The sequence below is a fragment of the Sphaerodactylus townsendi genome, linkage group LG01 (genome assembly GCF_021028975.2).
Source record: "Sphaerodactylus townsendi isolate TG3544 linkage group LG01, MPM_Stown_v2.3, whole genome shotgun sequence".
Lineage (NCBI taxonomy): Eukaryota > Metazoa > Chordata > Lepidosauria > Squamata > Sphaerodactylidae > Sphaerodactylus > Sphaerodactylus townsendi.
The window spans coordinates 29,724,413-29,737,023 of record NC_059425.1 but is presented as its reverse complement, the minus strand read 5'-3'; the positions used below and the strand labels follow the sequence as shown (position 1 = coordinate 29,737,023).

At 43.9% G+C, this 12,611-nt stretch overlaps 1 protein-coding gene across 2 annotated transcripts; it reads left to right on the top strand.

Annotated features, from left to right (window-relative positions):
- The first annotated feature begins 35 nt into the window (after nucleotides 1–35).
- On the top strand, nucleotides 36–11,856 carry ESCO2 (establishment of sister chromatid cohesion N-acetyltransferase 2). Of its 2 annotated transcripts, XM_048511726.1 has the most exons (12): nucleotides 36–145; nucleotides 1,184–1,258; nucleotides 2,363–2,428; nucleotides 2,918–3,953; nucleotides 4,935–5,025; nucleotides 5,201–5,258; nucleotides 6,336–6,468; nucleotides 6,679–6,810; nucleotides 7,161–7,250; nucleotides 7,768–7,908; nucleotides 9,358–9,533; nucleotides 11,122–11,856. In XM_048511726.1, exons 3-12 carry the CDS (start codon nucleotides 2,379–2,381, stop codon nucleotides 11,252–11,254), a joined length of 2,040 nt encoding a protein of 679 aa, XP_048367683.1. In that variant the 5' UTR covers nucleotides 36–145; nucleotides 1,184–1,258; nucleotides 2,363–2,378; the 3' UTR covers nucleotides 11,255–11,856. The 2 variants fall into 2 exon arrangements, with proteins under 2 accessions (XP_048367683.1, XP_048337596.1); XM_048481639.1 differs by lacking the exon at nucleotides 1,184–1,258.
- Nucleotides 11,857–12,611: the final 755 nt, after the last annotated feature.

Here is a 12,611-nt window from a genome sequence, read left to right as displayed (position 1 = left end):
AATCACAACATCGACCAATAGGAGCAAACGAGGCTCTTCTCGCGCGCGCGGCGGAGATTCGAAAGGTGCGAGCAAGACAGGCAGGCGTCGACTGAGGCGGTTGGCGCGGGATCCGGCCTTTTCGCGACTTCTTTTTCTCTCTGAGGTAATTATGAAAGGGGGGGCGGGGGTTGGTTCTGTTAAAGAAAAATGTTAATATCGCAAGCGAAAAGATGGTGGTGGCGGCGAAGAAACGGGGTGGCGTGCCGGACCTCGTTAGGCTTCATGACGCCAAGAGGTGAACATTGGAAGCTCGGTGTCGGAAGCTAAGATCTGTCGGGGCTTCTGACTGATGAATGGGCAAAAAAAAAAAAAAATCACGAGAGGAGGCGCGATCCTATTTCGCAAATTCAGAAGTAGGCGAGAAAGAACCGAAAACGCCTCCTTGCTTGGAGAAAACTCGCAACTGAGGGAGAAAGCACGTTTTGCTAGCTTTCTACGTGCAGAAAGGTCCGTAGTTGCTTAAATCTCCCCCCCCCCCCACCCACCTCCGCCATGTACACACAGGTTTGGATGAATTTTAGCTAAGTAAGGAGAGAAATAAGTGTTTAAGCCATTTCCGCAGCCCCGTCTCAGTCACCCTCGGTCTCCTGCAGGTTGAAGTGGTGCGACCGTAGCTAAAGCTTCCCTCGCCTGTGTAGAATTGTGACAGAAGACACGGAGAACACCACACGTCGAGGAAACCTTCCCCAATTTCTATTTAGTATTCTGAAGAAAAACCCAAACTTGTTTGCAACTGTGAGCACCTTTGGAGTTTTGAGAAGAGATGGTGAACGCCATCTAAAACGGCTGCCACAGGCGGCAGGGAAAAACATCCCTTCCGACTTGCTTTGCAGAAGGAGACTAGTAGAGAAAGGAGCAGTAAAAAAGAATGAAAGCCTACATGGGGAATGGACCTACACACCGAGGAAAGTATGGGTGCTTACTAGCCCTGTTGACCTTCCTGTGGCTGCTATTCCAGGCATAGAAACCTTTTTAATTTGCAGGAAGGCAGCTAATAGCAAGACCTGTCTAATTTCTAAAAAGCTTGGTGGGTGGGTTCCACTTTGGGGATCCTTGCTGTGGAGCCAAGGCTTTTCCCAGACAATGCTAACATCTGGCATCTGGTTATTTTAATATAACTGGCTGTGGGTGTTTCCTCTAGGGTGCGAGTTGTTACAAGGTGGTCTTCTGTCCTGTCAGAGCTTGGAAAAATCCACTAATCCACTTAAAGGAGCAGGTATGTGAAGAAAAAGTTGCCTGTCATTTTGGAAGAGAGAGCTTTGAGTTGACTGGAAACTGAACCAGGCAGCACACACATATGCACAACTATGGCATGTTGAGCCGAAGAATACTTTCATTTAAGATATTTATAATCTGGCCTGTCAAGCCAAAGGCCTGAAGTGGATTGCAAAAATAGCTCAAGTTTAAAACTGTGAACCAGAAAGTGTGTTTAGATAGGTGCAGCTGGACTTACCTACAAAGTTGCTATGGTCTGAACAGTTGCAGCAGCTTCTTCTCCAAAAGCCCTGGTGTTGATGCTTGCCCATCCCTGATCTAAGGCACAGTGCTAGGCTTGCAGCTCCTTACCAGACATCCAGTCTCACTCCATTCCTGTTGTCCCAATTTACCTACTTCATCAGGTTCCTGTGAGGATAAAATGGAAGAGTAGAGAATGATGCAAGTAGTTTTGGATTCCTCTTGAGGGGAAAGGTGGGGTATAAATGAAGTAAATACATTCCTGGTATATGTGTTGGGTCTGCATAGTAGAAGAGCAGATCTTGTCACCATTCAGACAGTGCATTGTGCAGGGGTGAGGGAATAAAACTTCATTTTGCATGGGAGGAGGGAATAGGGCCCTGTAACCACTTCACATGATCCATGTTAAGTCATCTAGCCGGATATCCACTGTAAGGATTACATGTGTAAACAGATTCACAGAATAAACCAATTCAGTTTACTGACTCACATACTATATCTGCTGTCAGATAAGCAGAAAATGTACCATCCCCTCCCCTCCCCAGCTAGGGTAAAAATGCACTGCAGATCCAAAAGGCTGCCTTTTAGGCATCCTTAGAAATTACAGCTGTGCTGTACAAACAGGCCCACAGCTCACTGGGAAAACTTTGGCATGTAGGGTAATACACTAACTGTGAAGCATTTGAAGTCTTATGAGGACCTATTGTGAGACACCATTTTGGGTTGCTGTTATCAACTCAGCCAGATAAAGGGGAGGGGGTGAAGGAAAAAAGGACCCACCCTAAGACTGTTAATCAAGCATAATGTTTTTCTAAATTCAGTTCTGCAGGCAGAAAAACTGTATGTAAATGTTTCTGATTTCTAGGCACTTTACTGAAGACATGGCAACCATTACTCCAAGAAAAAGAAAATACTGTTCTTCTACATCTGGGTGAGGCTTATATTATATATTTCTAGGGTTTTAGGAAGATTTCTTACCCTTAAGTCTAGTATTTGTAACAGCTGTGAAGCATGAATATAACTGTTGATCTATATGGACATATTCCTGTTCATTTTGCAATATCATAAAACAACTGATGGCCGTTATATAATTGATAATGTGTAATGGCCGATAATTTCCCATTCATCTTTAATTCTTCCCTCTACCAGTTCAAAATTAAACAAATACAGAATTATCATTGAAAGTTTTTTTGTTTAGAATAACGCTGTTAAGATGACTGAGAATGGTGCAGTTCAAATCCAATCTAAAAGGGGATCAGCAACATACTTCAATATAGTTTTATATTTGCAAATAAAGTTCATTGTCTTATGACTCATAAAGTGACATAAATATTATTTTTGAGCCGAAACATTACCACGATAGCTGAATTCATATTGAAATGTGTAGGATGAAATATTACTGTAATTTTACTTTTTGTAGCTTGCAGTTAGTACATGGGAATCCAGTAAAAAAACTGATGCTGGAGTTCACTGAGGATCAGTCTATGGTAAAGATGCCCACAGGTCACAGTGCTGCATCTCTAACAAAGCAAACTCCTGGCGTTCAAGATAATGATAAAGAAAACCAGAACTTGCTCCAAAGGTCAACCAGTTCACAGAAATTGGACACTTCTCCAGTTCAGACAGCCAGTGTGCCAGGGAGGACACGAAGGGAGTTCCAGCAGAGAATGTCCCCTACGTCAGAGACTACACACTATTCCATTGTGTCCTCCAGCTCCTTTTATAGCAAAGGGAAACCATATCGCAATGTACTGGAGAGAAAGCTTGCAAACAAAAGCCTCCCTCTTAGTCCAAGAAAAGATGAAGGCAACCTACCTATTGCCAATAAGACAGAGACAGTCTGGGTGAAAGTAATGCCTGTTATGAAAACCAGTTCAAAAATATCCAGGTGTTCAGCAGCTTTGAGACAAGGCAAGACTTTGTCAAGAAATGTCAAAAAGACTAAAACAGGCAAAAAGACTAAAACAGACATGACTCCTGCAAAGCCTAATAAGCAGAAAGAGAATGTTAATTCTGTTGTTGAAAAGAAAATGGAGACTCCTTTCAGAATCTTAAGCATGAAATTCAAGCCTGCGCTGAAACTTCAGACCAGTGCAGCATTTTTCATGACTCGGAAGAAGACGCCCTTTGGCTCTAAGAAGGACCTTTCATCTCCGTCATCACTGCATTCTGTCAGCAAGTCCGTGATGAGGGAGAAACAGAATGGAGTCCAAGCCCATACAGAGCTCCATTTGGCCACTAAAGGCAAAGCAGCTGAGATTGGTGAGAAAAGAAGCCAAACATATGAGACCCAAAGTCAGGAGAAACAAGAGGAGGATAGTGGGACACTTTCTACTAATGCTAACCAAGATGTGAGGACTACACATGACACGAACCTTTTGCGGAGAAGTGAGGCCCTCCAACCTTCTCACTCTGATGGCTCAAACACCTTAGATCAAAAGGCAGTTGATATAGAGGTATGTAGTATTTATGAAAGCTGGCAAGATGTTCGGTGCACATACTAATATTCTCACATTTTTTCCCTTGTGATGCATATGGTCACAGTTTTGTTCTCTGGAGGGGTATGGAATGTTACAAAATGTGTATGTGGACAAGTTATAACTTGCAACAGCAGCCTCTGTTCCCAGATACAGCAACCTGAGAGGGCTGAAAACTACATTACAGCCCTGCTGATCTTGACAGCATTGTAATGAGCAGTACCAGATGCTTGGATTTTTTGTTTTATTTTGGCTTAATGTTTCTTGACAAGACTGGGCCAGAGTGACTCTTTGGCTCTTTCCTCATGGGCCACACGAGTGGGGGTAAAAGGGGACTGGGAGCGGCGCAGGGAAAACAGCGACTTCCAATGATGCTGTCCGCTTGGCACCAGATGGAAGCCGACATTTTCAAAAAGAGAAAACGCCACTGTGGAGGGAAAACACCACTGCTGCAGCAGCGGCAGTTGTGCGATCTTCTCCACGACGGTATTTTTACAGGCCCCATGCTGGTCTACATGGCTTGTGAGGAATGGGCCTTAGGCTTAAAAGATCCTTAAACCCTCATGTGGTTAATGCCATACCCCAAAATGAACATGAATACATTTATATAATCTGAAATAACCCTTTTCTCTCCACTACTGCATTTTTGGAGAAAATCACACAGTGTTGTATGATATAGTGACGGCAATGCCGTCTTGCAGCATTTGGAAGTGTAATTGTGCTTCGGAAAGTTGCTTACTGCATTGTTGCCTTACTCAACAGGCACAGTAGCATGGCAAGACTGGTTATAGCAATTAGCAGGTTTTATTTAGGGTTCATATAAGTCACCTAGATAGTCTCCCAGCTCTGGCCTGAATTGTACTTGCAGAGTCACGTACCTTCAGACCAATCCTTGGAATCGATATTGAAAAGTATATCGCCTGAACATTTCTTTGTTTAGAAAGTATTTTTCTGTCACAGATCTCTGAAGGCATATCAGAAGGACCAACCAAAAATAGAGATGAGCGTGAGAATGCCTCTTCCAGTAAGAACCCTGTTGAGACTACTAAATGTAAGCATTGCTGTCCTCTGTATTTTACTCTGTCATAAAAATTTGGTATGACATATTATCCTATTCTTCAACGTTTTCAAACTAATACCCAGAATACCATGCATTTGGTGTCTGGCTCATGCACTCAAATGGAGGACATGGAGGAAATCTCAAAGAGGTTTTTTTTTGTCCCCAGCGTCCTCTGTGGCCGATGTTTTCCATCCTTTGAGTACATATTCTGAGAACAAAAAAAGGTAATCTTATTCTGGCCTTCATAAGTAATTAAATGTGTATAGATGCTTTTTATGCACTGGTTTTCCTTCTCGGTTTGAATCCAAATGTGGCATAAAACGATAGAAAAACTTACAATGCCAGTGGGGCTGTAGTAAAATCCTGCTTCACCAACGTCCTTATATTGGGCCTGGAAGGATTATCAATTGGAGGCTTAATGAACTCCAATACTAATAGGAATAAAAATAGTAATTTAACAAAATTATTTGAGAGAGGGTGCCAAATTCTATGTATGGAGAGGGCTTGACCGTTACCTCTTCCCAGCACTGGGATTTGTTAACTGTTTCCAAGGCAACGCCTCACTAGCCCCTGGCCCTGATGTTAAAATCCAGGCTACAGAATCGTTGGATAATGCCTATGAAAAAGGAACTGTGCTGGTCAAGTATGAAGTGCTTGCATAGCATAAGGGCACTCTTAGCATCACTGCAGGCTGTCACATACTTCTACTGTTACTTGACATGATGTAATAAATGCATTTCTCTTACTTCTTTATTCTACAATACTTTGGGGACACAATGTAACTACAAATCAACTATTTAATCCATCTTGTCTAGTATCTTAATTTTAAAAAAAACACCTAAAAATCTCTGGCTTTTGGTGTCACCATTCGTCCTTTCAGTATCTGAGGTGTGGGATGATTCTTGGAACCTCTTGTGCAAATAGAGCAAATTGATCTGGCTAGTTGTGTGGCAAAACATTCTCCAATTATTTATATAGCTCACACAGGACCAGTTGTGCATTAGCAGGTATGATCTTGCCAGCATAAAATATTAGGACTGTATAGGTGAAAACGAATGCTTTGTAGTATACTGGGAGGAACCAGAGCCATTCTTGAAACTTGCTTTTGTAAATAGACAAATCAAGTTGTGCTGCTTGTGACTTTTCTGATGGGGTGCAGGGATTGATTGCTCTGTTCTGGAGATCAGCTTACCAGTGTGGTCTGACCATTGTGGAGAGTGGATAGCTAAAAAAGGAAATATGAATTGTGCTGGAGTCTCCTCAGAATTATGTTGGTGGCACATCTAAATAAATAATTCTAGGTTGCAGGTTCTCCCAGATGAGCAGCCTACACTTGTGGAGCGTAGTCCTGTTGTGCAGAAGGTTCCTGCCATACTGAAAACCAGCAAGAAGGCAAAGGAACTGCGCAAAGACTTTCAAGATCAGATGGTCATTGTGAGTATATTTCTATGTGTGGTCATACAGCTTCAAAGGAAGTCTAAAGTACTATATACTTTAAAGGTTTCCATTTAGCTGTTTAGAATGAAGTAACCCATGTTGCCATTGCCAGAAAGATCTCTCTGTGCATCCATATTTTAGAACTCCTTCCATACGTCAGTTTATTTGTACCACTCTAAAATAGTCATACCTTCTCTGCCCTGACAGGATGCTGGTCAGAAACATTTTGGTGCCACTGTTTGCAAAGCATGTGGCATGGTTTACTCTGCTGCCAACCCAGAAGATGAGGCACAGCATGTCCAGTACCACCAGAGATTCCTCGAGGGATTAAAATATGTGGTAAGACAAAAGCTAGATGAGCCACCATCTCTCCTTTGTGAGTGAACAATCTTGTTCTGGACAGCAATGATCTCAGGAATGCACCTCACTAAATGGAATAGTAATTGGCAGTTTGCTAGGAAGCTGAACAGAACTGTCTGACTGTCAGCTGAAATGTCCTAATAACCACTTGTTCCAGCAATCTCTCTGGAGGTGGTTTTTGTGTTGCCATATATAAGCTTACTTTGGCATTTCCCAGGTCGCCCCTAGAGCTTAAGTTCGGGAACAAGCAGGCTGTATGATTTTTATTTCTGAGGTCCTAATTATTAGAAATCTACATTTTTCTACCCCTCATTTTCTTTCCTTGGCAGGGCTGGAAGAATGAACGTGTAGTTGCAGAGTTCTGGGATGGGAAAATTATCTTGGTCCGGCAGGATGATCCAAAATATGCCACCAAGAAGGTACATTTTAGCGTTTTCTTCTAGCATTGTTTCTCCAGCTGTGAAATAGTATAAAGCTGCTTCCTGCCCATTTCTGGGATGATCCAAAGTTCTTGTATTTTTGAGTGAATATTTTTGCTCATGACACAAGTATAAATATCCACCAAATGTCCTTCTTGAATTGAATTCTCCAGTTGTTTGAAATGTTTTAAAATAATGAATATTGTTCATCTTCCTCAGTTATTTTCTTAACTAGCTTTCTCCTTTTTTATTTGACTATTTAGAAATTAAATGGTTTTGACTTTTCAAAGTACTTTATTTAAAGCAAAGTAGGGTTATAAAGAACAACTTTATAGCCACACAGTACCAAGCAGATAGAAAATGCTTACTGTTTGCACCTGCTCTTGACTGCTACTTAGGATTAGGTGGGAGTCTCCTTTTGGTGCTGTAGCAAACTGATAACAAGGTACAGCAGATTGCTTTATCAAGAAGTGTTACTTTTGTGACTAACCTGACATGTCTCATTTTTCTTGTATAGATGGAAGATGTCCGGGAGCTAGTCGATAATGAACTTGGGTTTAAACAAGTAGCTTTGGCCTGTCCAACCCACACTCAAACATACCTGTTTATATCAGTTAACAAGATAGTTGGCTGTTTAATTGCTGAACCCGTCAGGCAGGTGAGGAACATGTAGTATGCAGAGTGTTGAAAGCTAATTCTGGGCATATCCTTGATGGAAAAGCTCATTTGGCTGTGGGTTTTCTAAGCTGTGTGGTCTGGTAGTTTTTGCGCCTAATGTTTTGCCCGCATCTGTGACTGGCATCTTCAGATTTATGTTAGGAGCAAAAACTACCAGACCATGGCCACATAGCCCGGAAAATGCACAACAGCCAATTAATTCAGTCTAACAGTTCCTCAGAGTCTGTCTTCAGAATCCTTCCATTTACAATTCATAAGAAACTTCGCATTCAAATACAGTTTTTGTGGTGGCCGTATTTCTCTGGGTTTTGGGGGAGGGGTTTCTAGCTGCTGACAGAAGTAGCAGTATTATTCTGTTGCAACAAAAGCCGTCTTATGGCTTCCTTAGGACTAATGGGTTTATTATTGTTGTTGTTATTTGCCGTCAAGGCACCGCTGACTTATGGCAACCCTGTAGGAGGTGAGTTACCGTTGCCTGCCTCCATGTCACAAACTTAGAGGTCTCCCATCCAAATAGTAGCCAGGGTCAGGACTAAAAGTGTGACTGGCCCAAGGTCTCCCAGCAAATGGTGCAAGTGGGGATTTGAACCTAATTTACGCTGTTTGCATAACGCATGCGCATACGGCGTAGCCTCCGGTTTCGCCAAGTGTCGCCGGACAGATTACCGGCGAAACCCGAGGTATGACTGTACCATGCTGGCTCTTATTCCTCTGGGGTTTGTTGACACAAGCAGCTGTATTAGTCTGCTGCAGCAAAAACAAGAGTCTCGTGGCTTCCTAAGGAGTAAAGAATTTATTATAGCACGATGTATAGTGAAAGCTTTGTTGTCTGGTACTTGTAGAGATTGGGGGATGGAGGTTAATTGAATGTGCCCAATATTCAAGCTTCTTGTTCTTCCTCACCCTGTACTCAATGGAATCCATAGCAACTGGGCATCATCCTGTTGAAAACAACCATGGCAAAAGCCCCCATGCTTGGTAGGACCAAGCCATAGAGCCATCCCATGTTGCAGGAAACAGGTAGATCAACTGCTTGGAGAACTCTTCAGCCGAGGCAGGCTGCGAAGATGGTGGCAGTGGAGGATGATGTAGTGTAAGCTGTGTAAACCCAACAACAGCCAGAGGTATCAAGGTGGCCAGCATGAGAGACCAGAGTGGGGTGGTGGGCATGGTGGCTAGAGAGAGGGAGGCGTTTACCCTCTGGGTAACAGCATTCCAGATAATCAAGTACTGGATAACAACGCCTATTGCAAATAAAGCATCCAAGAACAGTCGTGACATCTGCAGCTCTTGATAGTGGCACACCCAAAGTAACATGTGACTCAGCAACCACAGACATTGTCATCTGTCCCATAAGACTGCCTTTGAGTGCAGGCTTGTGGATTTTTCCCCATTCCATCGCTTTCTAAGCTATCTGCCCTTTTCCTAGGCTTTTCGGGTGCTTTCTGAGGCAGCAGAATCTCCCACTAAGAACAGCCTGGAGCATCATCGTGCCTGGTGCTGCTCAACGAAGCCTGAAAAAGTGGTCTGTGGGGTCAGTAGAATCTGGGTGTTCAGCCTGATGCGGAGAAAGGGCATTGCCAGACGCCTGGTGGATGTAGTCAGGTGAGAAACTATAGTTGAGTCTTTTATTTAAAAATGAACTGAAGCCCAGAATTCAACACAAGACTCTGGGACAGGGGTAGGGAACCTGCGGCTCTCCAGATGTTCAGGAACTACAATTCCCATCAGCCTCTGTCAGCATGGCCAATTGGCCATGCTGGTAGGGGCTGATGGGAATTGTAGTTCCTGAACATCTGGAGAGCCGCAGGTTCCCTACCCCTGCTCTGGGATATTCCCTAGCATGACACCCACATTTAGCTTGGGTTAAGGGACAAACAATAAGGAAGCACCCAGGTCATTTACACTTAAAGCTGGTTCACCTTCTACATATAGCAATATACAGAGAGCTTTAATTTTATCTATCGGCTTTCTCCAGCAGGATCCAGTGAGCATATAAATGCTGGATTCAAGCCAGAGCAGGAAGCTGATAGTTTGAATGAAATGGGCTCATCATGGCTTGGATATTTCACTAGGGCCCCTTCCGCACGGAGGCGGAAGGGGTTGGGTCGGCGTAAACCACGGCGACCCCACGACGCTGGGACGACGGCGCCGCGGAGCGCTGTCGCCCGGCCGGCCCGGCTTGTCCCTGGCCCTCCAGCACGTCGCTGAGGCCTGGAGGCACGCCGGCCCTGCGCGCCTGCTTGAGCGTCGCAGGGCAGGGGGGCGTGTCCCCAGGCCTCGGCGACGCGCCGGAGGGCCGGGGACCAGGTAAGTGAAGGTTGGGAGGGGGAGGGCGCCTTGGAGCCGCTGCCATTCGCACGGCAGCAGCTCCAAGGCGGCATTTCCCAACAACCTCGCTCCCCAAGCGAGGTTGGGAAATGCTGGCTTCGCGCCGCGAGGGTGCCGCAGCTGCGCAGCAGCTGCGCCCCCTGTGCAAATGGCTCCCTGGGGACGGCATTTTTGCCGTCCCCAGGGCGCCATAAAACCCCTGTGCGGAAAGGGCCTAGCCTTGTTTTAAACAGTGAATTATCTATGTCAGGGCTTTCAAACTCAATTGTTACACATGGCAGATATGATGTAAATATGATTGGGGGGGCATGCTGGTCAGGTTAGCCTGCAGCAGGGGTTGGATGACTGCCTTGAGGGGGCTTATCAAGCCCTTGAGCCAACTGAGCAAAAAAAAACCCTCACTCCTAATCTGGCCTGGTGCATCCCAGGGCTCACCAGGCCAGATCTGGGGGGGAGGTAGTCTCAGCTGGCTTGCAGGCCTAATAAGCCCCCTTCAAGGGGCTGGATTCAACCCCCAGGCCACATGTTTGACACCCCTGATTTTATGTGGTGATTGTTACCCACACTGATAGGAACTAGTGCTAAAAGAGCCCTGGGCAAATGATTCCTCCAACATGAGAGAATGAACTAATATGTGAATCCTATTCTAGTCTGATAGGAAATACTATTTTAAATAAGCATTTTCCCTTAATGCTAAAAGTGTGCATGCTGGAAAGATAAGAAAAATTATATTCTGGGCAGTCTCGGGTACTTTTTTTCTTCCAACTGTATGTGGCTTATTTTATAGGACAACAAAGTGAATTAATTTTGAAGGTAAGATGCTTGTGCTGCATTGGTCATCCATTCTTGTTTTCTGTTCCAGGCGTACATTCCTATTTGGCTCCTGCCTAAGCACCGATGAAATTGCTTTCTCTGATCCCACCCCAGATGGCAAGCTATTTGCAGTCAAATATTGTCAAACTCCCAACTTCCTTGTTTATAATTTCTTTAATTAGGGCTGTGCAATTTCAGTGTGTTTCATTAGAGTAACTGAAAAGTTACCTTTTCATGGGGAAGGGTGCCTGTTCTTCAGGAAGTTGAGATTTAGATGAAGTGTTCAATGTTAACTGAGGAATAGTATCAAGTAGCTGTTGCTTCGGTAACTTTTGTTGCCAAAATTGAAACTTTTAAAGTTGATTTGAAGGAGAATAGTGACTAATACTATATATATATATATATATCTAGTCTCCCTCTGGTTGATATTGCTAGGCTCTTGGTTCCCATCATGTTTTTGGCAAACCTGGTGGGTTACTTGTAGCTGTGCTTCTAAGTGTGGGATGTGAAAATCCGTGCTAACAAAATCAGCTCCAGGCTGAGGAACTCGGTAAAAGCTGCTTTCTAGAAAAGAAATAGGTATAACGCGGAAAGAGTTTTATGCTGCTATGGACTAATGAGCTATATTTTATACCTGGTGGTGAATGTGCAGCACTAGGACTGTAATCTTGAAGAATTTCATGTGAGGGTAGAGTCCACGTGGGCTGCGTCTACAAAGCGCTACATTTCTTGCACTAAATTTTGTGAGCTGATCACATCTGTTCAAATAAATGTTTATGAATTAGCCTGTGCTGTATTTCTTTATGGTAGTGGTATGTACTCTTTGCAGCAGCTAAAAACTAACAGTTACTAAGCAGATTCATCTTACAAGATAATTAAGAGGTTGAAGCACCTTCCCTGGGAGGAAAGTGACTATATAGAACCTCCATATTCAGAGGCAATAAATCTCTGAATACCAGTGCTAGGAGGCAACACCGGGGGAAGTCCTTGGCCTTCATGCACTGTTAGCACTCAGGAGGAACCGGTTGGCCACTGTGTGGGACAGGATGCTGGGCTAGAAGGACCATTGGTCTGATCCATCAGGACTCTTGTGTTCTTAAGTGATCTTAGAGCATCAGCATTTTTGCTTGTAATTAACTCCTTTCTTTGGGGTTTGTAAATAATATTCTCTAACTTGGCACACCTGCCACAAACTATTAATGCTAGGGAGTGCTCCAGATGTAGACAGTGCTCTTCTGCCCATTTCTGATACCCAACAGGGCGACCTGGTATTTTATGAACTCCACAACAGAGATTCAGCGACACACATAGCAAGAGGTTGCACTTAGGGCGTAAGAAAGGGTTTAATAAAGCCCCTAAGGTAGACTGAAAACCAGATTTCAGAGGTTAACCATGTTGGTACAGTAGAACATTTATTTTTATTTTATATATTTATATTCTGCCCTCCCCAGCAGGGCTCAGGGCAGCAACAACACAAAATCCAGTACAAATAAAAACAAGTAATTAAAAACAGCAAAACCAACCATAGATGGCAAACAA

What these genes read in the sequence shown, in the direction of transcription:
- ESCO2 (XM_048481639.1), top strand. Translation starts at nt 2,379, where the DNA reads ATGGCAACCATTACTCCAAGAAAAAGAAAATACTGTTCTTCTACATCT. An exon ending in AAAAGGCAGTTGATATAGAG is followed by an intron (nt 3,954 to 4,934) that starts GTATGTAGTATT and finishes TTTCTGTCACAG; the next exon opens with ATCTCTGAAGGCATATCAGA. An exon ending in TTCAAGATCAGATGGTCATT is followed by an intron (nt 6,469 to 6,678) that starts GTGAGTATATTT and finishes CTGCCCTGACAG; the next exon opens with GATGCTGGTCAGAAACATTT.